General features: G+C 43.8%; 2 protein-coding genes across 2 annotated transcripts in view; one reads left to right on the forward strand and one right to left on the reverse strand.

Moving 5' to 3' along the window:
- PIGH (phosphatidylinositol glycan anchor biosynthesis class H) overlaps window positions 1–27,631 on the reverse strand; it is a 174,541-nt gene that overhangs the window by 64,432 nt on the left and 82,478 nt on the right. The window contains exon 4 of the transcript XR_003093519.1: window positions 24,918–25,038. The gene's annotated coding sequence lies outside the window, so the exon portion shown is untranslated. The remainder of the gene's footprint in view (window positions 1–24,917; window positions 25,039–27,631) is intronic.
- The window catches only part of PLEKHH1 (pleckstrin homology, MyTH4 and FERM domain containing H1), an 82,415-nt gene continuing 60,217 nt past the window's right edge, over window positions 5,434–27,631 (forward strand). Inside the window, 4 exon segments of the mRNA XM_006021407.3 lie at window positions 5,434–5,642; window positions 14,024–14,201; window positions 22,791–22,853; window positions 26,658–26,807. Coding sequence (XP_006021469.2) covers window positions 14,076–14,201; window positions 22,791–22,853; window positions 26,658–26,807 — 339 coding nt within the window. The 5' untranslated portion in view covers window positions 5,434–5,642; window positions 14,024–14,075.

Raw genomic sequence — 27,631 nt, forward strand, 5'->3', positions numbered from 1 at the left:
CCAGCATTACCCACTTACAAGATGGGTCTGGCACACCCAGGACTACTGATAAGAAACTGACCTTTCCCATTTTTTTTCCTCTCTCACTCTCACGATCAATGATCTGTATAATTAACATGAATGATATGAGATCTGGAATATATGCTTGATAGTGAGTGGCTTAAGGATCTATATTATTTATATAAAGAAAGATAAGAATTGATCACAGTCTAGAAGTACGGGGAATTGATTACTTTTTAATATAACTGAAAAAAAGCATAACAAAGCTAATGGTTGGAAACTGAAACTAGACAAATTCAGATTAGAAATAAGGTCCAATTTAGTTATTCATCAAGCCTCATAAACCACTGGAACAATTTATGTAGGACCATGGTGAATTCTCCATCCTTAATGTCTTTTAAGTCAAGACTGGATGGTTTACTGAAAGAGCTGCTGTAGCTCATACAGAAAATAACGCCCTGAGACAAATTACTGCATGAGATTGTATGGCTCGTGTGAGGCAGGAGGTCAGACAAGATAGTCATAATGATTTCTCCTGGCCTTAAAATCCTTGAATCTGGGTCAGGGTGACAAAGGTATGTTCCTCAGTGATGGTAACTCCAAGGGACTACTCTTTAAAAAAAAATCAAATGAAAATAAAGCAAAATACCAACAAAAAGGAGTACCCACAAACTACTACAGTATGTGCGAGACTCCTCTCTGCCTTTTGCTCATGTGGTCACTTCTTGTCCTCACATCATTTCCTCCTGGTGAGGTGGATCTGCCATTGGGAGTCTGTTTACTACTTCTGGGCTAGGTACAGACATTCAAAGAACCTGAGGCAGAATCGATCTAATTTAAGTGGTTTTCTGTAAACAGCATAGTTTGCATCGGTATTGAACAGAACACACATTCACCCTTTGGTGGTGGGGGCAAATCTTAGACTGGGTTCTGCCATTTTTAAACCAGTGTATGTGTGCCAAACTTCTGTTCGTTTACAAGTATAGACCAGTTTTGTGTGACGGACTTCTGTTCTGTTACGGGTATAGACTGGTTTCCGATCATTTATACCACAAAAGTGTAATATCTGTACCTGGCCCTTGTGTTCCTCAGTGTCAGTAAGTGGGAAGAGGTGGAACAATATCTCTATTATGGGCCTGACATCTGACTTCGGTACAGATTGCCAGTGACAGAAATTCAGCATTCTTTCCTATTTGCAGTTAGAGGTGGCACAGCTTGATATATTAGTCATAGGATTACTCCTGCTCTAGTTTCCTGGTTAACAGCTGTTCTGTAACTATAGCAGGGTCAATACCCTTTGGCTCAAGAACCTTGTTAGAGAGATAATGGCTCAAAATGTTTGGTCCTTTGGCTCATGTCCCTTTGAAGTGGTGCAAAACCCTATGAGTTGTATTGTGATATCCTAATAGGGCTTAGTATGGATTCACTGTATCTGCCAGGGCTTTTATTTTTTTCATTAAGCTATTTGCTGTTTATGATTAATTTTATTTTCTGCTGTAAGATTTGTTCACAATTGTAAAGGCTTGACAGTGTGCTCAAAATGATGTCTCAAATAGAACTGCTAAAGCAAGCCATGTAAATTATAAACCACTGTGCATTTTGAACTCTTCTCTATGCTGAAAAAAGTTATTGTCATTCTTCTTCTTCTTCTTTTTCATTATTATTTCCTACATCACCTGGAATCTGTGGGATGAGTTCTGGAGGTTCAGGCACCCAGGGGGTTAAAGGTACCAAGGCTAGGTGCATAGGGGAGTTGCTTCGTATAAAGTTCAGTGCCCGAGGAATGTCCTAGCTGTCAAGCTTCATTGCCTGGGAAAAAAATGGGCCAATTTCTCATTTCATTTGCACTGGTATAATCTTATGGCTTCACTGGTGCAAATAAGGGAGAATTTGGAACTTTAAAGAGAGAGTAAAATTACAGTAGGCTCTCGATTCTCTGAAGCCTATGTATATGAACATTTGGATTAAAGTACACTGGTTGCTGCATGCTCTGGCTAGAAGTGAGAAAGAGGATAGGGAACCCTCAGGAAATAGATCCTTTCTCTCCTCCTAGATAATCCTTGATTTGTGAGCCTGGTTTAGGGTCACCTCAAAAATGCTCTGCAGCAAAACAGACACTCCATTCTCTCTTTCAGAAGGCCCTTAAAGCTGCCTAAAGGCACAATGGCACTGCTTATTTACTATAATTTCTTAACTACCAAGAATAATGATTAACATGAAAACAACTGGCAAGCAACTGGGGTCCCCTTCTTCCGGGCTCTGTTAACAGCAGATCTGGAAATCACTGGGGAAATCTTTTTGGGTGAAAAGTCATAATGTCTCTATTACCAGATCTATCGTGGCCCATATTCTTGATTTCCACTGCTCAGATTTCTGGCCATCTGGAAGCAGCTTCTTGCTCACCTCTACCATTGCTATCTGACAGAATCTTTCCAGTTCTCTGCCTATCTCTGCCTGGTTTCAAACCCAGTCCTATCCAGAATCTCTGCCCTGCTCTCAGCACAGCTCCTTCTCCCTCCCCACCCCCTTTTTCATCTAGTGCACTGTCTGCCTTTCAGGTACGGAGGAACATGCAGCCTGATTCAGCCAGCCAAAACACTCAGGCTGCAGACGTCACCCTTGTGCTGCCTTAAAAAATTTTAAGGCAGCACAAAACCCAAGCATATAAATGTCATTCCCCTTGTTGTGCTCTAGGTGCCACAAAAAGTGTCCCACGATATCCAGGACAGGTGGGAAAGCTAATGCTAAAGCAGCCACATGGGAGCAAAAGGGTGCTCTGCATCTCTTAAAATCCCTAACTATGGATTTAGGAGTCCAAGTTCAGTCACCTAAATGTTAAGATCTTGCTCTGATATTTTTAGTTGCATTTTAATACCAGCTTCCTTGCAGACTCAACCTTTTAGTAGGGCTCTGCAACCATTGAGCCAACTGGGTGTTGCTGAAGTATTTTTAATGTCTGATGTTGTTTAGAGTAATCAGATTTAATTTGGCTCCTTTCTTCATCTTGGTTCTTCCCCAAATCAGTTTCCATTGTCTAACCCCTTTTCATTTCATGCCATCCTAGTATTTTGCCTCTTGTTGTGGGCAGATGATCTCACCAACAATGTAAGCATAGGTTTCAGAGCTCTTCAGGAACTGTCATTACAATCCCATGTAACTATTAACTCTTTGTAGCCCACACAGCAAACCATACCTGCTTTGTACCAAACCATACCTGCTTGGAGACCCCCCAAAAAAGTGTATTCCCTGATGTGAAAGCCATGGTTGGCTGAAGCCTGGGCATATCTACTGAAGAGATAGATATGGGAAAATTATTGCACAGGTATAACTACTTACTGATGGAATGGGCATCTGCAAGAGTGTTGCATTCACAGCCTTTTGTTGCTAGCAGAGACGGGCCTTAACCACAAAGCCAGAGGCTGTTTAGTTTTGGTTTAGTTTAGGCCCATCTCTCCCCCATAACCATCAGATCATCCTAAGAGCTAAAGGAGGCGCTCTGCAAACTCAGCCACTATAAGCACCTCAGGAAGCAGGACCATATAATCCTTGCAGCACAGGGCAACAGCATACAACACAGAGGCTCCCTCTACACGTTACAGATATTGCACAGTTAACTGGTTAATTGCCCCATTACCTTAAGACCCTCTACACGTGCAAAGTAGCTATCACACAATAAAAGGATCCAACCAGGTATAAAATTAGACCTAAACATATGTATTAACTGTATAGCTGGTTGCTATTGATCTTTAATTTGCAGGTGTAACAGGGTTTCCCTGCAGCTGGGAGCCCCATTAATTCACAGGGCTCCCAGCTGCACAGGTGCACTGTGCCCAGCATGAAACTGCCAGGCCCTGGGGGATCACAATAGTGTAAAACCCCCAGGGTCCACATGCATAGTCAGGACCGAGAGCCCCATCAGGTGCAGGATTCTTGGCCCTGGCTGCCTGTGTGGTGCAGCTGAGACTGAGAGCCCCGTCAGGTGCAGGACTCTAGATACGGCTGTACGTGGCCCCTGTGGCTGGGAGCTCCCTCAGTAAAGGGGGCTCCCAGCCATGGGAGCCTGCCTCTTGCTGATGCAGGGGCTCCCCGTACACCAACAGTAAGGTGTGATTGGATCTAATGCACGATCCCACAATTGTGCCTCTTGCCATGCACATGTGGTATGGCAGGAGACACAATTATGGGGATCATGAATTAGATCCAATTGCACCTTTGCCTGGACATGTAGAGGGGGCGAGAGACTTGCTAATACACATGCATACACACACAGAGTGAGCCACTGGCTCTGCCTTCCCTTGACAGTTAGACTTCTAGTTTTGCTTAAATACCGCAGTTTCCCTTAGTATTTAACAAGTATGTGTTTAGTCATATGCAGCACACATGTAGGAGTGGCAGCTAAAATCCATCTCCCCAAGTAAAAAATCTATCATGCTAACACAGACACCTCTAAAAATCTGGGAGTCATGAGCTCCCAACTTTATATCTGTTTGTGCCATTGGGCTTTATCGATGGCCTGACTACATGAGCAAGAGTAGTTTCCTCTACTGTCTTGTTAACCAGATACGAAACTATGCGCCAGAAACCACCTTGCCTTGTTCTCTTTCCCTGAATTTAGCCACCTCTATCTAAATGCTGCCTAAAATCTTGCTACAATTCTGCTGCTGAACGCCAGTGTGGTGCAACTACCCACCACACTAGCACCTGTGGGTGTAGCAACCTGCAGCACTGCATGGAGGTTTGGAGGAGCCTAGTGCAGTAGCAATAGTCTGGGGTCCAGTGCAGAGCTCATCATGAACTCAGATGGATTGGATAGGTGGGTGCTATAATGTACTCCTAATTGTGGGGCTAGTTTGGGAACTGATGCTTTTTGGGGTAAGCAACTTTGTGCTGATGAATTCAGAGGAGATTCTCTGTGCAGTCAGGGACTTTATGAGGTTGCCATCAACGTGGCATTGACATCTCAGTTACACAGATGCAGGGAGTGAGAATCTGTCTTCCTCCAGCACTTGCTATGAAGCTCAGACCTCTGGGTGGTTTCCCAGGCTGTAACAGATGTGTCTAAAATCAGGGCATTTGACACAGATGAAACTGCATGGAACTGAAGATGAATGAAGAGACCTTATCCAAGCAGTAAGTGAACAAAATATCTAGAACTTGATTAAATAAATCCTAATTAGTGGGATTCACTTTGAGCACCTAATCTGTTTCCCTTATATATGTTCTATATATTCAATATCATTTCCTATACAGCAGCCAACCGTTCAGGGAAGCCAGGGGGAAGAGGAGTTGGATGCAATCCAGATGCAGGTGTAACCGCTGCTATCTCTGCCCTTCAATCCGAGCATCTTTCTACCACTTCTGCCTCACCGCAGTGACAGATAAAGGGTTAAAAGCATGGAGCTGATGATGTCAGTTCCTGTGCTTCTTTGGAAGGCTGGCTCTGATATTTGAGACAAGCTCTCCCGCTTTAAGCAAAACAGAGAGAGAGAGAGAATGGGAAAGTGCTGAATGGGACAGAAACAAGCTGTGCATGTCTTTGTGAGCTTTCCCAGGGTAACTCCCCTGAATCGCCTGCTGGAGAAGAGCACCAGGAGAATGGCACCACTCTGCTCATGAGCACGGTCCTCCAAGAACAATACAAGGTCAGCTGCAGAAATCTTTTAACACTCCTTCAGTCATGTCTTGGACTCAGAGCTCCTTCGCTCTGGCTCAGGGGCAGTCTGGTGAAGACAGTGGGGATGGGAGAGAAGGGGTTGCAGGGTGCTTTCACTTGCAGCCCAGATACCAGATTGCAAAGCAAGCCACCAGCCAGAGCTTATTTACTACATCAAATAGGGGTGGTGGCTTCCCAAACTTACTTGGTTTAGTTATTGTTCTCACCTTGTTTTAAAGCAATAATGGGAAAAGCTGAGCGCTGTGCAGGTGAGGACTGTGTGATCTTTGTTCAGAGGAGTTTGCTAGGTAAGGTAATAAGGGTCACCTTCATAGCTGAGGATTTGGTCTATTCAGATATCTGGCGAGCAGGGAGAAGTATACAGTTCAAGAGAAGTGGTGGGGACTCCTGTATCCATGTTAAGTGTGCAAGAGCGGGGAAAGTCTTTAGAGGTTAAGCAACCAGCTTGTGATTGCTCTTCTTCCCTTTTCAGCATCTTTCTTGTTAATTCAGAAGGCATGCCTGGAAAGAGGGAAACGGTTTTCCCTTGGCCTTTTCCCAATTAATGCCCAACCTGTCCTTTGGATCATGGACCAGCACCTTTCCTGTAGCTCTTTTCTCTGCTCAGGGCATCTCCACCTTGAGTTCAAGATGGAAATCATTTGGGCAAAAGCCTAATAAATCTGTGTGTGGCTGGATGATTCCAGCACATCCAACAAAATGAAAACTGAGGGACAGAATTATTTTGTGAAGGGGAAAATACGGTGCTTGGGGACAAGAGTGTAGTGAGTACGGAGTTTTAGTGCTCAATTTTTATTGCCTCTGGTAGAGAATGAGAGACTGAAGAAGCAACAGGTGAACCAGAAAGAAACTTCCCTCATCTCAGCTATCAGTTCTGTGACTGTGAGTTAGAAACAGTTGAATTGCACAGGACTTGTATAAAGGGGGAGTCTGGGGCGCTGTTCCGATAGTTCCCGGAACTGTAACTATGTGCTTTTGGCTCATTCTAACATCACCAACACTTGACAGTTTAATCAGATACTGTAGCAGTGATGTGTAAATATTGTCTCACTTTTCTTATTTTTTGCTTTTAATAAGTCACAGTAAATTAGATCAGTTTCTCTTAATCCTTTGCATGTATGAGTATCTGTACTTTACAGCACTTACAATCATCTTGTTCAATCACTCATTTTAGCATTATCAGAAGGCTTTAATGGAGACATATGCAAGCTCTTTGGATCCCAGTTAAATTTTCAAACAGCCCAGGGATGGCTGGATATGGGACATTGGCTAGTTTCACTGTAAAGACAGGAATTAGCCACGAAGTTCTCATCTAGATCTTAACATTCTCTAAGTTGGAACTGGACCTGTATTGCCAATTTTTTGACCCTGAGGTTTGGGGTCAGACTTATGTTTGCTGTTAATCAAACTTTATAGATGCCACTAAGATTTTCAAACCTAGATGTCTAAATCTGACTTCCTAAATGCCTGTTCAACACCTGAAGAAGGTGCTGAGCAACTAGCAGCTCCCATGGACTTCAAGTGGAACTTCTTAGCTCTGCTGGATAAAGAAGTGGCTTCCTATTTAAGTTGTATTGAGAGTACTGTTAAAGTTGTACTTTTAATTAATTTCTCTATTATTTCTTTTCCCTCATACAAGGATTAGGGTTAATTGTTCTTTCCAAATTTCTAAACCCAAAATAAGCCACAGGAAAATATCTGCTTCCAAATACTTCATAGTTGGTAGAAAAAAAATCAAGTTAGAAAAATTAATAGTTCTGCTAAAGAATTGTCTTGTAGGGATTCTTTCTCATTTTAGGTGGTAATGACTTAATCCAAGGCAAAAGCAAAACGCAAAATGTGCTCAAGTCAGGGGGTAAGAAGTATGGGGGGAGGACGACAGAACTGGATAATGTCAGTCCCAGAATTCTCAAAAACTGGTTCATGAAATTGCAAGTCTACAAGTCTAGCTGCAAGGAATTTTGATACGTTTCTTAAGTTAGAAGTGGTACGATGTGACCAGAGCATAGTAAATGTGGTACCAATATTTAAGAAAGGGAAAAAAGTTATCTGAGCAATTACAGATCCATTAGTCTGACCTCAACAGTATACAAGGCTTCAGAACAAATTTTGAAGGAAAGAATAGTTAAAAATGTGAATGGACTAGAAAAACAGAAAAATGCAATATGGGCCTGCTAAAGAAGAGCATGACAGACTAACCTTATATCTTTCTTTGATAAGATAACTGGTTTTCTAGACAAAGGAAATGCAGTTGATCTAATCTATTTAGACTTAGTAAAGTATCTGACATGGTGACACAGGGTTCAATTTGGAAAGATGGAGATAAGGAGTAAAATTGTAAGGTGGTTAAGAAACTGGCTGAAGGAGAGATGACGAAGGGAACTGCTGGGTGGGAGGGAGGTTAAAAGTTGACCTCCTCAAGGATCAGTCTTGGGACCAATCTTATTTAATATTTTCATTAATGACCTTGGCACAAAACCCCTGAGTGTGCTACTGAGACTTGCTGGTGATGCAAAGTATGGAGGCATTATCAATAGAGAGGAAGACTGGGAGATTTTGCAGGAAGAGCTGGATAACTTTCAATGGTTATTCAGTGGGATGAAGTCTACCTATATAGAAAGTGGCTAACTGTGTTAGTATGAAGTCAGGTGGAAGGTAGGGTAAAGTGGCACTGTAGAGAGGAATGAGTTTCTGTAAGCAACAACCTACTTTCTCAGATGATTTCAGATGACAAAGTAGGTTGCTGCTTTTAAAAGCTCATGCTTCTCTGAACCAGGTAGCCTCTGAGGTGCTACCCTGCCCCACCTTCTGCCTGTAATTGTACAGTGTGCAGTCATATACTAAGGGATTAATTACAATAACTTGTGCTACAATCTAGGAGAATCAGTTGCAAATAACTGAAGAGGAGGAAGAGCTGGGTGTACTTGTTGATCACGGACTGACTATGAGCTAGCAAGGTGAGGTGGCTGTGAGGAAGGCAAATGAGAGCCTCAAATGTATCAAGTGAGGTATTTCTAGTACAGATAGGGAATTATTCATGTCATTTTACAAGGCTTTATTCACACTTTATCTGAAACACTGTGTACATTTATCATCATGCATGTCCAATAAAGATGAGTTAAAAATGAAACAAGTGCAGTAAAGAACAACAAGGAGAATGAAGAGTCTGTTTTACAAGAGGAGACTAAAACAACTTTGTTTATTTAACTTAGCAAAATGAAGGCTACCAGGGGTTGTGATTGCTGTCTATAAATATAACTGAAAATAAAACAACAGGGAGAAGAAGAGCTATTTAGGCAAAAGGACAATATTGGCACAAGAACAAGTGAGTATAAGCTGGCCATAAGCAGGCTAGAAATTAGAAGGCGGTTTCTCAATTCAAGCAGTGAGTTTCTGAAGCAGCCTCCAAGTCGCAAAGAAATGGAAGCCAAAAACCTGACTAGTTTTGAAATGGAGCTTGATTAGCTTATGAAAGGAGTTAAACAACACAGTTGCATGTGACAGGGTACTAGATTTGTTGACCTTAGAGGGTCCTTCCAGTCTGCTACTCTTAAATCAAAACTGGTGTCTTTCTAAAGGACATTATCAGTAGAGGCCATGAGCTACAGACAAAAAGTACTGTGAAATTCTGTAGCCCAAGATGTGCAGAAGTTTAGATAATCACAGTCCTTTTGGCCTGAATGTATGAATAATGATTTGAGCCTAGAATCTGTTTAGCACCAGTATATGGTGAGAGAATAATTTTATTTGTGCCCAAACAACAGCATCAAAACAGAGTTAGCCATAATTTTATTGATGAGGCATCTAGGTTAAACAGTATTGTGGGACAGTTTGTGACTTTTGTGTTTTCACTGGCTTAAGAGTAAATGCTATCTATGTCTCTAGTACCTGGTGTATATACACTGCAGCAGTGTGGGACCTATGTCAAACATTTTGTAACTATGTTGTGGGACAAAGATTGCCTATGTATCTTGCATGTAGAATAGATGTCAAGGTCAGGTTCTGTATTTCTGTGCAATTTTAGATCTGGTGCCTATAGACTGTTGTTCTGTGAACAGGTATGGGTTTGTCACAAGGATTTTTCCATACAGAGCCTGAGTCCTGCCATTCCCTTACAATACCTGAATGTGCATTCTGAAATGTGACTGTAATTCATAAATCACTGAAAACATGGGCAAGCACTAGTGGATCAGGAATGGGGCAAGGAAGCTCCCCTGCCCCCCACCTTTGGCTGTGTGCTACATGTGCAGTGTGCTCTGAGCTCACTGCCTGGTCACTGCAGGCTCCTGCCAGAGCTCCATATGAGCACTGAGCTCACCAGCTGGCCAGGATGAGGAGCTCTTACTTTTGCTTGGCTCAGGAGCCCAGGAAGTGGACAGTGCTGCTGTTTACCCTTCCCCTCCATTCCCCTCACTGCTGATTTCAGCAATGGAGGAAGGGAAGGGATGGAACGGTTTTGCCATCCATAAGTCTGCTATTATAGGATTACTGCTGGATGCCAGACTGCCCGCTCTGGTTTGCTATTGTAAGGTTGCCTGTGGGTACCAGATTACAATGTACTTGATATGGAAGTCCCCTTATATCTCTAATTTGAAAATGAATGTAAATAATTATCTGAACTTTGCAAACTGTTACAGATGGGGGGAAAAAAACCAGGTCAGATGTGGGCTTGGGAACCACAGTTACGACCTTTATACAAGTCTATTATCTTTCAAGATGTGAAAAAGTCCTCAGATAGGATGGTGTGTTTTGTCTTTCAGTTCTACTTCGTTCCCAAACTAGACAGACAAATCTCTGTGTAATTACAATAGCAGGATTGTCTGTGTAATTGCTTCATAGTTGCAGTCCTAAGATAAAGCACCAGGTCCTCCCTGAAATGTTCTCCTGAAATCTGCTACCTGGGGAAACTGGGGGCCAAACTTTTAAATGTTTAAACTCCAATTAAAATTAAAGTGAAAGCCTGGTGGGGATTGTAGCAGGATTGTTCCATTGCTCACCCTAGACTATTCCATGGTAATCACCCAAACCACCACTGCTTTGTGCGTGTCCGCATGTGCTCCCATACACATACACAGGGAAACACTTCATTCTGATCGAAAGGTGCCACATTCACACCTTTGTGCGATATGAACAGCATCGGTCTACAGAATGTATGGGGCAGGTTCTATATGGGTGGCAGCAATGCCAACTTGGCACACTGCAAGTGTGACATGTTTATGCCAGTGTAGTTTACATCAGTTTTGTGCACTGATGTAATTTCTAAGTGTCCAGAGTAGACAGGCAACTAGCCCTCCCCTAGTGTAGTTGCTGTACTCAGTACTATTATAATGCTTCACTACCATATTTACTCAAATCTAAGATAACTCTGAATCTAAGACAACCCCCTAATAATTAGATTCTATACATGGAAAAATTATAAATATTACAATTTTTATGTATAGAATCTAATTATTGCAGGGTATCTTTAATTCATTCCCTCCACTGCTGCAGGAGGGTAGGCAGTGGGCTGTAGGAGGTGTGAGGAGTCAAGCAGCTTGCTCCCTGCCTGCCCTCCCCTGCAGCCTTGGGCTTCCTTTTTCCCTCTGTCTCTACTCCCCGCTTTTCCCCTCCTCCTTCAGCCTCTGCTCCCCACCTCCCCCTGGTCCCCCACTTCTCCCCAGTCTCTGCTCCTCCCTCCCCACTCTTATCTTTGCTCTGTGCTGGCAGGCTCTGTCCTCATCCTAGCCTGGGGCACTGAACACAGCCCCCAGCTGGGCCCCATAGCAGCTGTGCTAGCTGCAGGGCCAGGCTGGGGCCACGATCAGTGCCCCAGACAGCATGGATGGAGCCTGCCAGCATGGAACGAGGGCTGGGGGGGGAAGGGAGGGAGAGGGACAGGCAGGGGGAGCAGAGGTTCTGTCACTGTGGTGGAGGGAGATGGAGCAGGGAGCAGGCAGCCGCTGCAGCTGAGGCCCCAACCCCAGGTAAGGGTGGCCCCAACCCCAGGTAAGGGCTGGAGTCTGGGCCACAGCAGCCACCTCTTCCCCTCTCCCCCTTCCCCAACACCCTTGTACTCAATTCTAAGATGAGGATCTTTTTTCTCCATGTTACACAGGGAGGGACCTAATTTTAGAATAGAGTAAATATGGTATTTGGTGACAGGAGACCGCTAATAGCTTGTTTTCACTGAGCAAATGGCTACCTAAGCAGACACACAATACCTATATTAACGTAACTTACGCTAATGTAGTCTTACTCCTGATTTTTCTCCAGGCAACGTTACACTAGATTCTAGTAGGTAAGTAATATGTTGTATGTCTGCTTCTTTTTTGCTAATGTGTTGTGTGTTTAGGCTCTTTGTATCCTACCAGGTCTGGCTGTAGGGGACTGGTGGCAGCATTAAGTGCAGCTCCCCTGCTGACAAATTTCCAGACTTGTGGGGACCCCAGAAAGCTGGATGATGTGGCCCTACACTCTAGATCACGCCGGCATAGGGAGATTGTAGCGTGAGGTCAGCATGTGGCTGGATCCAACACATACGGTTGGGCTGCATGTGATGTCAGGCTGGCACGTGCAATTGGCTTCAATGTAAAAGCCAAACCAGCATGCCTGGTCCCACTCATGGATCGACTGACATGCCAACCCTGATCAGGCCTGTAGACTGACCCCACATAGGGGATCTGGCCCACAACTGGCCCCACCCCACTCATCCAGCCTGCCAAGCCATAATGTTGAGCACTGCTTTTGTAGAGTGTTTTTTGCCCAGCTCTTCCAACAGATCTTACTCATCCCTAATTTCTCAGACTCAGTATTAAGCATGTGATCCTGGCGAGAGAAAATGGGGACACGATGGTATGAAAACATGCTTTAGTCCAGGTAATTGTGCCAGTTCCTCCAGAAGCCGAATGAATGAGGCATTCTCTCCCCTATTCTCTGCAACATGTGAATACCTCCTCACTAAAGCTGATGGACTAGTGAGGCTCCTGCCATGTAGGAGGACACTTACCCACTGTGTGCTGCCCACTTCAATTAGCTTATGTACTCTTGATGAAAGGAACTTTCTGACCATGTGAATTTTAAATATTAGCCAAGGGACAAATCTATTTCCCCCCTGTCTCTGCTTCCCTCAGATAGCAGCAGGTTTTCATGCTTAGATACACATCAGCAGGCTTCCTGGACATCCCTGCTGGGCAGGGTTAGGGTTTAAATGCAGCCTGGTGGTCTGTGCTGCTGTGCTGGAAGAGATTTCTTCTACCGCATAGACTCCACAGAGCTTTGAGAGGGTTGCTCTAAGAGTTTAAAGTGATGCCAAGAAATGCTGGGCCTGTCTATTGCTAGGACTTGGAAGCTCCTAACATGATAGAAATGAGATAACTTGCTTGTTTAACTTTTTATTTCTTTGGATTTAATGTATTTATTCAAATTTGTTGGAAGAACTTAGCCCAGTAGCAGTAGGTGCTTAGATATCGGCCTGAACTAAAGCTATCTCCTGAAGCACAATGCCTCCCAGAAGTCCTACTGGAAGAGTGTGGCTGTCCTCTGGCACCAGTTCCAGCCAGCATATACGCTATAGAGGTCTGCTTCTGCATGTGTAGAGTGGTTTGGATGAAGGGTGTATATGGGCTGCAGCTGGAGAGCGGAATTTCTGATTCATGATAAGATGGGGGATAGGCATAACATACTAAAATTTCCAGTCAATAAAAGATGAGTAGATTGGGAATTCTGACTCATGGTGGAATAAAGGGTGGGTGAAAACTTTCTGGAATGTAGGTAAAAAGAAAATATAATATGTTGTTGTCTACTAACTATAGCAAGCAGTTGAGATTAGCCATATTGACTGTACAGGATGCAGAGTGGCTGGGCAGAAGAATGTTTCTACTGTAGTCGGGAGTCTAAAGCTAAACAGGGATGTGGGGATGGAGTTATGGTTGTCCAACGAACGTCTAATGTGATTTACTAGCGAATTATTTACACAGAGAATGCAGAGCTAAAGTTCATTTGAATATTTATCTATCATCCATAAACTCCTTACTTCCATACGTTTAAATGTTGTGGTATGTTCGGTTCTGGTGTTTCTTGCTAACATATTAACAAACTTGACATTAAGTTGTGTCTGACAATAATAGAGCCCCTTTTTGGCAACAGTCCTAACAATTATGCTGGACTTCCTGGATTACAGGTAGGGTGGCTTGAATGGGAGACACCATAACAACATGAAGAAATGGGTACCATTCTGTTACCTGTACAGAAGGCTGGATTTAGGAACTCTTGAGAGGAGGCATCTTGCTTAGACTTTTTTTGAGTGGATACCAGGTTAAAGAATTCTGCCTTGGACCAAATCTAACATTTAAAGCTTTATTTTCTTCTCAGTGTCCTCTAGAGCATCTTGGAAAACCTGCTTAAGGGGACAAAGGGTTTCACCATGGCAGAGCTTACAGAGACGAATGGCAGTTGCATGGACTGGCAGAAACGGTGCCTTGTGTTGGAGACCCAGCTCTTCAAATTCCGCCTGCAAGCTAGTAAGATCCGAGAGCTGCTAGCTGAGAAGGTGAGGCCAGTGCTATATGCCCCCTCTGATTTATCTCTGGGGTGAAATCAATGAGCAAGAAACAATCTATCTAGGTGGACAACGGTGAACTTAAAGTGATGGCTTCAAAAGCAACTTGTATCTGTCTCTCCCTCTTGTGCACGCTGATTTAATTTACAAAAATGAAAAACAAAGTTTGAGAGGAAGGGAGAGGTAGGTTTGGGGAGGGGTGGGGCTGGTTTTGCTCTTTTTTCCTTTTTTCCTGTTTATTCTGTTTCCCTGTTATTGTATCTTGTACATGGGATTACTTTCCATTTGAATTAATACATCGATGTTTTGAAGAGGAAAATGTCCTCTGTAAGGGGAATGAGACTGAAATTTTCTGCCTGTGTCAGCTCTATTTATGTTCTCCATGAAGCTGCAAATCAAAGCTCACTCACTGAGGTCTTCAGGTGAAATTATTTCCTGCTATTGTAACTCTATTAACTGTCTTTCAACAGGTTTCCACAAAGCACAACAGACAGGGCAAACCTTTAGAATTTAGGAACCATCCTTTCAGCTTTGCTAGGTCCCCTTTCACTAAACCCTTGCTTGTATTGAATGCTTTACTCGTGAGTATCCCACTGGTTACAACATGTGGTTCACAATAATCCAATTTAATTTAAGATTGTTCCACCAATCAATTATAATTCTTTGTAAAGTAGAATTGGTTTCCTTTGGTCAGTTAACTAATGGCAGGTAGGTAATTTTGTAATTTACTGCTGGCATCCTAACACTTTTAATGCATACCTGATAATAACTGTGATATATACCTGCTTTGGCTTCACTGTACATTAGGAAACCTCTCTTTATATGTTTCTTAGAAAATCACAGCTATTTGAACCCCCTGCAATGATTGTCATCCACATTTTCCCTCTAACTGCACTTACATTCTCTTACTACAACACATGCAAATTCTGATCAGTCTTTATACAGTCCTGAAACATGGTGCAATTTTCAGCATGCATCTTTTTGAGGCAGGCTCTTCCAGGGCTTGCTTGCCCCACACAAATTTTCAGAACCTCAGTCAACTAACCATGACTAAAAATTATTTAGAGCTGCAAGTGTAGGCCTGGCTCAAAACAACCAGGCCTGCTTTTCTGATACCTAGGAAATCTAAGCCTCTTTCTTATGCCATGTCCGAGCATATGCCAGCTTTATTCTCTTCTTTGGAAATTCTTAGTTTAAGTCTTCCCCAAATAAATGAAGCTATCTATTAAATTTCCCTCCACAGCATGGACCCACCATAAGCCCTTTGTTGAGATAAGCGCACAGTTTGGTTGAATGATCAGGTTACTCTGTAACCAGCTGTAGAGCTCTGTGATATGGTTTGCTGAAAGGTCAAAGAGCTAGCAAGTTACAGACCCTGAATATACTCCCAGTATGACAGGAGGGGAAGGATGCTGAGGCAAGTAAGTCCTGTCTCAATGTGGGAGGACCCGGTTCCAAGACCAGTTTTCCTTTTAAAATTTTAAGTTAAATTTAAACAAAACACTGCTTTTTTGTATTAGAAAAAGCTATTGCATAAGTTATTACCCTATTTTTATTTCAAGAGAAACAGCTTTTTAAACATTCACTGACAGCACTTTCAACCCAAAAGCGTAGCACCATTAACCTGAAACTGGAATTACCTGGAAACCAAAAATTAAGGCAACTAGTTTAATTGAATTGCTTAACCTAAATTAGGTGGGAAAATTATCAAATTATACATCATGTTGCCAATCCTTGTGAGTTTTATAACAGATTTTATAATGCTTGATATATATATTTTTGAAGTCCAGCTACTGAAATAAAGAAATCCTCACCTTAAAAAAAAAAAAAAAAAAAGTGTTCTACCTTTCATATTTCAGAAGAAAAGCTTGCAAACGTGAATGAAACATAAACCTCGAGGCTTAGAAACCAGAAAACAAAAAGGATCTGTTTTTGTTTTGGGGTTGTTGTTTTTTATTAATCTCATGATTTGTCAGATAAGCTCATACATTTTGGGGGTATGGCTAATGATTTTTGAATGCCTGAGTTCGCTATTCCACACGAGGTAAAATTTTAAATACTCTAGATTTCTAAAATCCTCTTAGATGGAATAATCTACAGGGCTGTTTATAACAAAGGAATTTGCACAACAGAATGATTTAACCCCGAGTTCTTTCTCATGGTTTCGGGGCGGGGAAGTGGAGAGGTGCTGGTGAGGTTACATATTGACAGCCTGACCCCAGAAACACAAAAGCACATGAATAGTTACTAATGTGTAGGTGTTTGCAGAATTGGGCTCTTGATAGGCATGTCCGAGATATCAAATACCACATCTGTATGACAAAGCTCTGCATTCTCTTCAGACCACCATGGATGTATGAGGCTGCCGGGCCCTAGGAGTGTGTGAGCATCAGCAGGGATTGTGTCTCTTTGGTAACAGGCATTTGATTTCCACTCCCTGCCTTTCTCTCACACAGAGAGAAAGAAAGGGGGATAATAATCTGTTGGTGAGTGACATGGCAGACCGTTGCCGTGGCAGCATGATGACCTGGTTACAAGTGAGCTGTGGGCCCCTCAGAAAAAGGAAAGAAAGAAAATGAAGCTGAGCAACAAATTCACTTTTTTTTTTTTTCCCCCCCAACCTTGATTTTTATTTTGAATCCCTAGCTGAACGAAGGAGTGGAGGCCTGTATGGAGGTCTGGCAAACAGGTCCCTCTACGGTCCTTGGAGAAGCCAGCGAATGGTTTTCTACTTCTTTTTATATATCCCACTTTAATCTTTGGAAAAGCCATTTATAGAGTCACGTTAAGGGTGGCCATGCTGCCTTGCTCACATCCTCATTTTGAGACACAGAGTCTGTCTGCACCATGGGGCCAGTGCGTTCAGTCACGCTGCTGCAGTGCTTAGTGCCACCTTGCACGTCTGAGAAAAGTCCTGCCACCACTCCTGCTTATGTGTGACAGTCCTGGAAACGAAGTGGTCAGGATGCCCCAGAGATGCCCTGTGTTGGAAATCCAGATCTTGTGTGTGGTGCTGCAGAAGCCTCCTCAGGGCATCCTCACCACCCTCTAGCAGGAACAGGTGGGCAGGGTCTATTTTCCCCGTGCTGTGCCTGGGCCTCTCTGCTGCCATGGTTGGATGCACCCTGACTGCTGGGAATTTTCCCTTCTCTAGGATGTGCAAGAAGCAGCATGGGCTGATGGTCAGAGCACAGGAATGAAGGAGGGAGAGATGTCTGCTAGTTCGAGCTCTCCCATTGATTTATTTGACCTGGAACAAGTCATTCAATCGCTGACTCAGCTTCACAGGGCGCATCTACACGAGATGCTACTGTGCACTGGTTACTGCGCATTTATTTAGTACTTGTATAAGCACTTGTATACTTGCTTATACAAGTACTAAATAAATGTGCAGTAACCAGAGTTACTGTGCAGCAGCACCAGTGAACGTCTTTTAAGTGACGCTATTGCACAGTAGCCTAATCATACTGTGCAGTAGCATATTAGCACTGTCAGTGCTGTGACGCGCTACTGCACAGAATTATTCAGCTACTGCACAGTCAATCTCATGTAGATGCACCGACTGTTCATTGAATTATGAAGCATTTTGAAATGCTTTGTAAGAAACCCCACAAAAATATCACTGTTAATTCATCAAGGAATTCAGACATCCGTATACACACCAGTGTATTAAATCTCAACATGTACTGAGAAGGACAGCTGATCCCAGAGATGGATGATGTAATCCTTGCATGTGAAACATAGTTGTTTCAGCCTGCATAGCAGGGCTACACAGCACTTCAGCACAAGCAGTGAAGAAGAAGAATGCAATGTACTTTAAGCTGCAGGAGGAAGGAGGCTAGCAGAATTTAATTAACTTGCCTAAAATGTAGCCAGCTCACCCTGTTCTTTCTAGAATCTTTAACAACCACAAATGGTCATGACCTAAATTTCCTATCTCATTCAGAAGTCAGTATTTAGAGTAGTAGAAAGCGAACGGTTATAATGAAGGCCTATTGGCTCAATGCAGCCTCAGAGAGAAGAGCAATTGCTGCTTCTTGAAAGATCATAGATGTTCCTTGGGGACCTCTCATTCAAGCCCTGCTCTGAGCCAAACTTGATCTTGAGATAATAGAATCATAGCAGGGCTGTAGGTATTGACACAGAACTCCAGATCTAGGACATTCAAAAGCACTGAGAGACCTGAGCCCAGGATGAGAGAGATTCTAGCATCAATTCCATGTTTATCCATGCAAATGCAGGTGTATATTTTGAGCCCTCAACCCCACAGTCAGTTGAACAGTAAGATGGGGTGTTTGCTGAGCTGCTTAATTTTAGAAAAAGAAAAAAAAATCATAAAAGCTCCAAATAGCAATTTCTCTTCCATTTGATCCAAAGCAGTGCATCTAGCCTATGTTGTTAGCAGTGGGTGCATCTACATGTGCACTTTAATGCACAGTAGTTCATTCTACTGCACGTTAAAGCATCATGTAAAAAAAAATGTGATTATGCTAATGTGCCATAAAATAGGCTGCTGCGAATTAAGCATTACTTAAAAAGTGTGCATATTTGTTAGTTAGGCAGCCTAAGGTGAATTTCTTTAGTACCTCACACTGGAGGTACTAAATGTAATACACGTTAGAAAAAGTGCCTTAATGCATGTGTAGATGCACCCAGTAAGAAGCTATTACCATGTGATGATGGCTATAACAGAGGGTGTGCTCTGTTACTGAAAGGGGCGTGAGCAATAAGCTTGCAGGTGGATGCTCTTCCAGTCATGCCCAATTACCTGATTGGAAACAGGGCCCAACTGTTCATTATAAAAGCAGGGCCATGAGCAGTATAGTCAGCAGTTTGCTGCTAATAGCCAGGAAAAGAACACCACCTGGCTGGAACTACTGCTCATACCATCTTGGAGGTACAAGGAAGGAGCTATGGGGATGGCTGGAGGCTCCTGGTCTTGGGGCATGACCTAAATCTGCATCCTGCTGGGGTTGGATGGTGTGATAGGACTGCATGTGGCAGGGCAGTCTCCAGAAAGTGCCACTTCTGTACCTCCCCAGTGAAGGGTGAGTATAGGGTGCCAGAAAGTCTCAGCCCCCACTGCCTAGCGGGTGACCCCATGGAGGGGAAAGGCTAGGGGAGCACACCCTGAAGAACAAAGCAGGAGCGTAGGCTCACAGTGAGTGCTGAGGCAGGGCCCAGGTCAGGAAGGGACCTCAGGCAGCATCCAGGCTCACTCTGAGTACTGAGTCTCATTAAGGAGTCAGATGTAAGACTCCAGGGGGGTGGGACCCTAAACAAAGAGAGCTAGATGTGAGGCTCCTCAGGCAAGGGGATAAAGGGATTGTTGAGGTCCAGTGTGGGGCACAGGGGATGAGCTCGGAGATGCTGAGAAGCCCAGTGTGGGGCATATGGGGATTGAGGTCCAGTGTGGGGTGTAAGGAGACCATGAGGGTCCGAGCTGGGCTGGGAGTCATGAGTGAAGCCAGGCTGAGATCCCAAAGAACAAGGAAGGGCTGGGAGTCCAGATTGATTGAGTGGCCAGGTGTTAGGCCAGAAAAGTTATAGGATGGGTGTTAGGCCATGGATGCCATCTGCGAGGCATGTGACACGGTATAGGGAAGGTCGGAGCTGTGTATATGATCCCTTGGCATCAGGGCAAGTAAGTGGGCAGCCTCCCGCCTTGTTGTCATCATTCAATTGTATCATCAAAGGCGTGGTGGGTGAAGTAGGCAGTCGGTTAGCCCTGAGACAGGTGGGCAAGCCAATGATTTGACCGGCCCCGGGATGCCCACTGATTACAAGGTATTGTATGAGAAATGCATGGATAAATCTTCTTTCCTAGTGGATATATGTTCACATCCATAGTACAGAGCACTACAGCTGACTTTAACTGACCTCTGTATTGGCTCCTCTGCCCAGATTACCAAGACCTGATTGGGCCATGGAGCAAGAACAGGTATAGCATTGGCAGTGGTTATGCAAGCTTCCATAACACTTCCCTGTTAAAATGCTCACAACATCATCTGGAGAAATTTTCTCTACAAGTTGGAGGAGAGTTGATCTCTATGGACTATTAACTCTTTGTCCTCTTTGCAGAGAAGACTGACAATGAGGGGAATTTTTTAGAGGGGCGTGTTTTGCTATCCCTGGCAAATATTTCTAAATTATAGCACACACTATTTTATATGTTTGTTGTTTGATCATTGAGCCTCACATCCATCCTCCTGATACCTTCCATCCACAGATCTCAGCATGCTCTATAATAACAGAACCAAGGAACACAATTACCTTGCAGACAAGGAGCACCATAGTTGCCAGCTTTCAGCTTGGGATACTGAGGCACAGATATGTTAAAGGCCCATATTTTCTTAAAAAGTGGGAACTACTTTTGGATGATCAGCTTACCTGCAGCCTGTTTTCAGAGGAACTGTCCTGCACCTCCCATTGACTTTTAGCACTTCAGCCTCAGGGATTTGTCCACACAGTGGATCAGAGAAAGAAACACAGCCTAGGTCTCATCATCCTTACTTCTTTTTCTGAACTATAACTTTGTTAGTAGTCTACTACAGCCTGCTTCTGCCTTATTCTTTATTCAATAAAACACCATGAAATACTGCAAACTTTGCAAAATAATCTGTTCTTTTGAGGTTTTCCCCATGTGTTTGTAGAAGCAGAGTTTAACACTAAGACTCATGACCACTAAAAAGCCACCTTTATCACCACCCCCAAACCAAGACAAATCTGAGAGCAGACAGCTCCTATCACTCATCTCCCACTTCTGGTGGATTTTTTTGTTTGTCTTCTGCTGCTGAATTCTTGGTTTTCCTCTCACTGAGGCACCTGACCAATAGCAAACCTATGTGCCACCACCTACTTTCCCCTGCTAATTGTTGTGTCTAAGCTCCCTCTGGTATTTGACTATATTCCAGTGATTAGGACTATATTTAACTCTGTAGAGACCTAAGGGTTTGGGGAATGTACTTGCACTTTGTAGAGGTTGAATTTTGTGAATTCACAATTCACCCACCATGATGGATAATACACTTTGAAGTGGGGAGCATGCAATTTAAATTGTAGGCAATCCTGCAACAGCATCTCCCAATGCCATTACTGTAGGAAAATAAGACGAAAAGGAAGGTCCACGTATAGCCTGGGTGCTTTCCCTGGCACCTAGGTTGGGTTTGTTTTTCCTGGAATGGTGTCAACTCTCTCAGTCAGAAAGTCTGAGAATGGGCAGTGGAAGAGGAGGGGGATCTCAAACACAGCCACAGAGACCCTTTGGGATACAAGCCTACAGCTCTAAGCCCTTTTCCAGTAGTACTGGGAAGACCAGGTATATAAGTATTACTGTGTCCGGAGAGTGTAGCGGGGAGAAGAGTTGAGAAGAACTAGCCAAAGCCTGGGACATATCAGAGCAGGGTAGGTGCTTGAGGAAGGAGTCCTTGATGGTTCTGAAAGAGGCTTTGAGTTGCCATAGAAAAAGGAGTAGGGACCTGAAGATGAGGGGTTTTAGGAAGTAACATGACTGCTGAACTTTCTGGACAATTGTTAAAACAATTCAAGTGCAAAGCTTGGGTTTTACTGAAAGACATGAGGGATTACAGAACCAAATCTAAATAAAGATATTCCTGACATTCCAAAACCCACAATTTTGGGCAGAAATAGATGTAAACATCCCCATTTTTTGCATCCCTGAAAACATGGATGAGCAAATTAGCATACAGTCTAGGCTTATGAGCCCTGAGCAGGACCAGATTAATGCATAGGCAAACTAGGCCTAAGTTTAAAATGGATGCAGATGATTTCATGCTATCTTATGCTATTGTGTAATGTTGTGCATAAACAGGTTCCATTTCTTGATTCCACCCCAGATAGGGCTGCATTTCACCCAGTATGATCTCTTTTTGAGTAGGATGAAATTCCATGCTCTAAATTTAACCAAAATGCCCATTGTCTTTGATAGGAGCCTTTCTCCAAATAAGGGCTATAGCATTTGGCACAATGTTTGCATTGCACATTGCCCACTGGTAAGTTTTTAACTCTTGGAATGAAAATTACCACTGGAACATTAAAAGCATTATTCTTTTGTAGGTTAGGTGAAATTAGGAACTAGTTTATGTTGTTTGTTTTTTGCTAGGCTGCAGTAGCTATATGATCTAGTATACTATGGAATAGCAGCTAGTCTGGTCTAATGTGGAACCTACTGGGAGCCATTCAGAGATGTATTAAGTTTTATGTGCCCACAATAATGAGTCCCTAGTTGGAGTAACCACAGTAAAAAAGGGCTATTCACTGTGACAACCCACTGAGTGTAAATCACAGAGAACGGTCAGGGCACTGGGGATGTTCCTCTGACCCGTGTAATGAATGAATGATAAAGCTCACTAATGAGAAAACATTTCTGGAAAATCCAAAGTGGGACAGAGGGATAGACTGGAGGAGGTCAAAGGCTTTGGTTTCATGGTCAGAGCTGTCAAGTTAACCCTAAGAATGCCAAAGATCCAAGTTCCTGTTAAAGAACACAGATGCACTTGTAGCCTAAACAGTTATGATTTCATTTGCCTTCATTTCTCTTTCTTTTTCTTGGTTCTGAAGATGCAGGAGCTGGAGCAAAGAGTGATTGAAGCAGAACAGCGGGCTGAGAATGCAGAGAAACAGGTAGGATGCTCTCTGACACTTGCTCTGTTAAAAGCCCAGCAAGTATTCCTATTTGCTCTCCAGCTCCCTATTCAGACAGCAGTGTGCACCATGAAACTTTCCTAGTGTGATATTCATTATAGACCAGTGAACTGATTTTCTGGTTTGACCTCACAAATTTTGAGATGGCCCTAATGGAGTTAAACCATAGGTGAAGGCTGGAAGAGTTTTACAAACAAAGGTCTGGCTCCCCTTGGGAGAACCCTGAGGGAAAGTTCTGCCTTTACCTAATCATCTGTGACATGCAGGTTGATAAGCCAATGGAGGACTAAGCTGTCTCACAATATGGAATGACATGGAATAGCAGGGGGAGGTTGCAGATGAGACTGAAGTGCAATGATTCATAGATTCATCTCCTGGAGATCTTGGAGACTGTAAAAAACAGCAAGATGCATGTGATTGCTAGTAAGGGCTTGTCTGTGTAGCCAAGTGACCACACAGCAAGAAAAATGTGAAAGTAAAGCACAAGAGCCAAATTTTCCTGCATGGATTCTCTTATTCTACATCGAGATTGCTTTTGTGTGGTTTAACCCAGTTCATTTCAGAAAGGGATTATTCTAAACTTAATCTAATTGAAATACAGCACATAATCTCAGGCTCAGGATGTCCCTAAATGTATGACTGCAGGTGACTGGGAGGATACAATAAGAGATGGAACAATCTACACAAACCCTGTTTCTCATACTCTTCCTCTCTACAGCATCTACTGTTTGCCATTGTTGGAGATGGGCTCCTGGGCTAGATGGACCCCTGGTCTGAACTAGTGTGGCAGTATGTGTTCTAAACTGCCAAAGGCACCCTTAGCATAGAAGAGTCTCCACACGGGGAGTGAATATGGAATAACTATTTAGCAATTGCTTTTTGGGATTTGCCCCATTGTAGACAAGTACTAAGAGGAAGATCTCTAACCTGCTCTCTGGTCGCACATCATTAGTCAGGAAGGCAGAAGATTATACCTCTGATGCATACTGTTCCTAGTCTAGAGGTCTGTTCCCTTTCTAGAAGTCTAGCTGTGAAATAACAGGTGACGCTAGAAGGTGACAATGATAGTGTCCTGACGTGAGTGTAAGAAGAAAGCCAACAGGGCTCCAGGAGTGTCACCCTCTTACTTCCAGGACCCTTATATTCACTCCCAAGGTGTAGCAAATTAGCATACAGTCTCGGCTTATGAGCCCTGAGCAGGACCAGATTAATGCATAGGCAAACTAGGCACATGCCTAGGGCCCTGAGCTGCGGGTGGCCCCTGGTCCTTCCCTCCGCGGCAGCAGTACAAATGGCCCCGTTTACCTTCCTTTCCTTCCCTTCCCCTCTGCCAGCCTCGCCGCTGTGGTGGCTGCTTCCTACTGGCAGCTCCGAGGCCCTCTCCATATGGGCAGCAGCACCGGGGTGGGGAGGAGGTTTCGACCAGCCCAGGGCCTACAATTTTGTTTGCCTAGGGCCCACTAAAGGGTTAATCTGGCCCTGGCCCTGATGAGGAAATCTCTGGCCATATTGCGGCTGTTCTGACATGGCAGAAAATGCATCATGAAATATGAATAACCACCCTCACAGCTAGGAATACTGTAACCCCCTGTATAACTAGAGAATTATCTGCTGTGTCAGTAGTTGGTTTCCAGAGTTTGGAGGCATAATGATATCAGAGGTTCCTCCCTCAACCTCTTCTTCTCTTTTATGCTGTTTGCTGCCTTGTGAACAGTAGCGAGAGTGTAACAAAGGTCACTGGGTGCAAAAGGCTCCCAGACTGTCTCTGTGGCTATTTTTGAGGCCACTAGGACACTTGCTGACTTTATGAAAAGTCCTCCTCAGAGATATAGGGATTTCTACTGTACTCTGAGCATCGCTACACCAGGGTTTCTGCCAGGGCAGTGCCATTTTGAGTTGCAGCCGAAGTTCTGCAGAAAACCCACAAATGGAGGCAGGCTCTCCTTCCCAGCTGCCCATTCCTTTTTTGGGGGACCAAACCAGTAAGTTCTGGATACCGTGGCAGAATGGAGGTTGGTAGTAAGTTGTGCCTCTCTGACCTACCTTGTCCTTGCAGCGTTTTGGGCCAGTGGGCAGCCTCTAGCTCAGGTTTGACTGCCAGATGCTAACAGAAGCTGGGGAAATGATTCAAGCCCCGGGGCTTAAAGGACTGCTGCTTCATCTCCTGTAATATATAGGAAGAAACAGCATTTCATTGGAAATACTTTAGTTATGTCCCAGAGCCTAAGGAAGCAGCAGTGTAAAGAGTGGGGCTGCCCTCTCACAGGCAGGCAGGTTTGGCATGAATGAGAAGTGTTTGGTATATGAAAGGCCTCCACAGAATTAAAAAAACCCTTGTTTTCTTTTGCCCCATGTATCTGACAGGTGGCACTACCAAGCCAATGGACTCCCCACAGCTGCCAACCTTAATTAACGAAACCACGTGCTTGCAGTCACCACTCTGAGCCTCCAGCACAGAGTCAGAGCTCAGGTATCAGACAGACAGGAGGGGCCATTTAGTTTTGCTATAATCACCCTGACCGCTAATGAAAACACATCCGACTCAGCAGGCTTAGCTTTCTGGCTGGGATGCTGGGCGCCTGCTTTTCTGATTCAGGATCAGGAAGAGACAATTTGCCTCTTTCTGTCTAATGCGAACAGACAGGAGGACAAAACACAGCTTCTATGAGCGTGAGAGGAGGGCTGCTTAATGGAGCATAAGCTGCTCTCTCTCACAGATTCTCTGGATTGACCTAGTCATTCCCACTGCTTTGCCTTGCTGGCCTCCAGCTTATGCCAAATCAGTATGGCATTTGGGGGGCCTGGTTCTGAAATTATCTGAATTTGTGTCTCACCGGGACCTAGTATTCGTCTCTCATAGTATTATAATTAGCAAGTAGGGTTCAGCTGGACAAAATCACTTTGCCATTAAAAGGGAACTTTTGCTTTCCAGCACAACTGAGGACTTCGTTGAATCTTCCATATAGACTGGACCCTGATACTTTGCAGTTAGCAAATGGAGGGAGAGAGTAAGAGGCATAAACTTTGGACAAAGAGAAGTTTTCAGATAAGTAAATTTCTCAGAGAAGCTTTAGTGGTAGCTGGATCTTAGGGTACTGAAACCTTTTTCACAATACAAATGAATTCCTGCTAAGGTGCCTTCTTTTTGAGAACTGTTGAGAGTTCAAAAAGAGACAAAGCTTCAGTGGTTTCCAGCATTTTCAATTTTGTTAATTAATTAGTAGGTCTAAGCCAAACATGTGTAGGAACACCAGAAGCTGACAGTGGCCTACATTAGGTATCCTGCCAGTGGGAAGTTTTTGCTAGGATACTTATGACCAGAAAGCTTTACAGAAGATGACCAGGATCTTGAAGTACTGACCGTGATATTAAGTAAGGGTAAAGAACTGAATGTGTTCTGGATGGGAAGCCAGTGTAGGGTGCACTGTCTGTATGATACCCTTATGGCTCCCATACTCATAGTATCTGGGTTCCTCACAGTCATATGCATTTATCAACTCTTGCTTCTGATCACAAATCATCCTACTCCCCTTATTGCACCAGTGATGCCACAGACAATGTTAGCACTAGACACAGACAACATTTGAAAATAAACTAATTTCAAAGCTACTTTTTAATTTTTTTTCCTTTTTTCTGTTTTGTTTCTTCTGTCGCAAATATGAAACACAGAAAAGTTCCCAGTGAGGCCCTTACCACTGCGTAATTAGCTCATACTGTCACATTCCACTTTTCTTACTCCTCCTCCCTTCCCATTGTCATTACAATCAAAGTGTGATCTTTCAGGTCAGAGTTATGGAAGAGAAGGCAAAACTGGCCAACATGAAGACGAGTGAATCTGAGAGCACTCTGTACAAGAAATACCAGGAGCTGGTAGGCACAGTGCAAGGAAAGGATGATCTGATCAACAGACTGGAGACACAGCTGGAGAAACAGGTAAAGCCACTCTCTACTGGTGGAACAGTAACATGGATGGGTCACAGAGACTGAAGGTAATATATGGTAATGTCAGGTGTGGCTTATGTCTATGTCATTCATATGTATTCATGCCTCAGTTTTCTCCTTACAAGTCACCTGTCTGTCTGTATTAGCTTGGGTAGGATAGCTTTCTGACCAAGGCTAGATTCCTCTCCTTCCAAAAAGAAACATAAGAGTTCAACCAAAGAGCAAACAGCCTCTCTGCAGCCCTTACCAAACTCAGTAGTCCTTTCCCTTCAGTGGGAGGTGTCCATACCCGCACTCTGTGGGGCACCACATGCTCTCCTCCTATTATAGGAGTCAACCCTGGAAACCTAAATTGTGAGAAGGGTCTTAGGTAAACCCAAGACAGCCCTGCCACTTCTGCACAGAACTTCTTTGGCTCCCCTGTACAAGGTCATTCTGTGGTTCATCTCTAGCTCTGCCAAGCTGCTCTCAGCAGGGAGCACTCTCCCCAGTCTTTGGCAAACCTCCCAGCACAGTGCTCTTGCCAACCGCCTCCCCTACTGAGGGCAGGCTGCCTCTTACATTTCCTAGTAGGTCTGGTTCTCAGTCACCTGCGCCGTCTTGTGATGGGAGTGGGGGACAAGGCACAGGCCAGAGTTAAAATCTGAACTCCTTAAACCCCTTTCACCTTGTAATGATGTTAATGGCAGAGAGGACAAGATGTCTTTTTACCCATCAGTTTACAAACTTACAAATAAATGGCCTCTTTCTCCCTTAAAAATCATCCTTTTGCTCTTTAGTTTTACTGTGTTCCCCTGATAAGAGAACATCTCTTT

The sequence above is a fragment of the Alligator sinensis genome, unplaced genomic scaffold (genome assembly GCF_000455745.1).
Source record: "Alligator sinensis unplaced genomic scaffold, ASM45574v1 scaffold768_5, whole genome shotgun sequence".
In the NCBI taxonomy this organism is placed as follows: domain Eukaryota; kingdom Metazoa; phylum Chordata; order Crocodylia; family Alligatoridae; genus Alligator; species Alligator sinensis.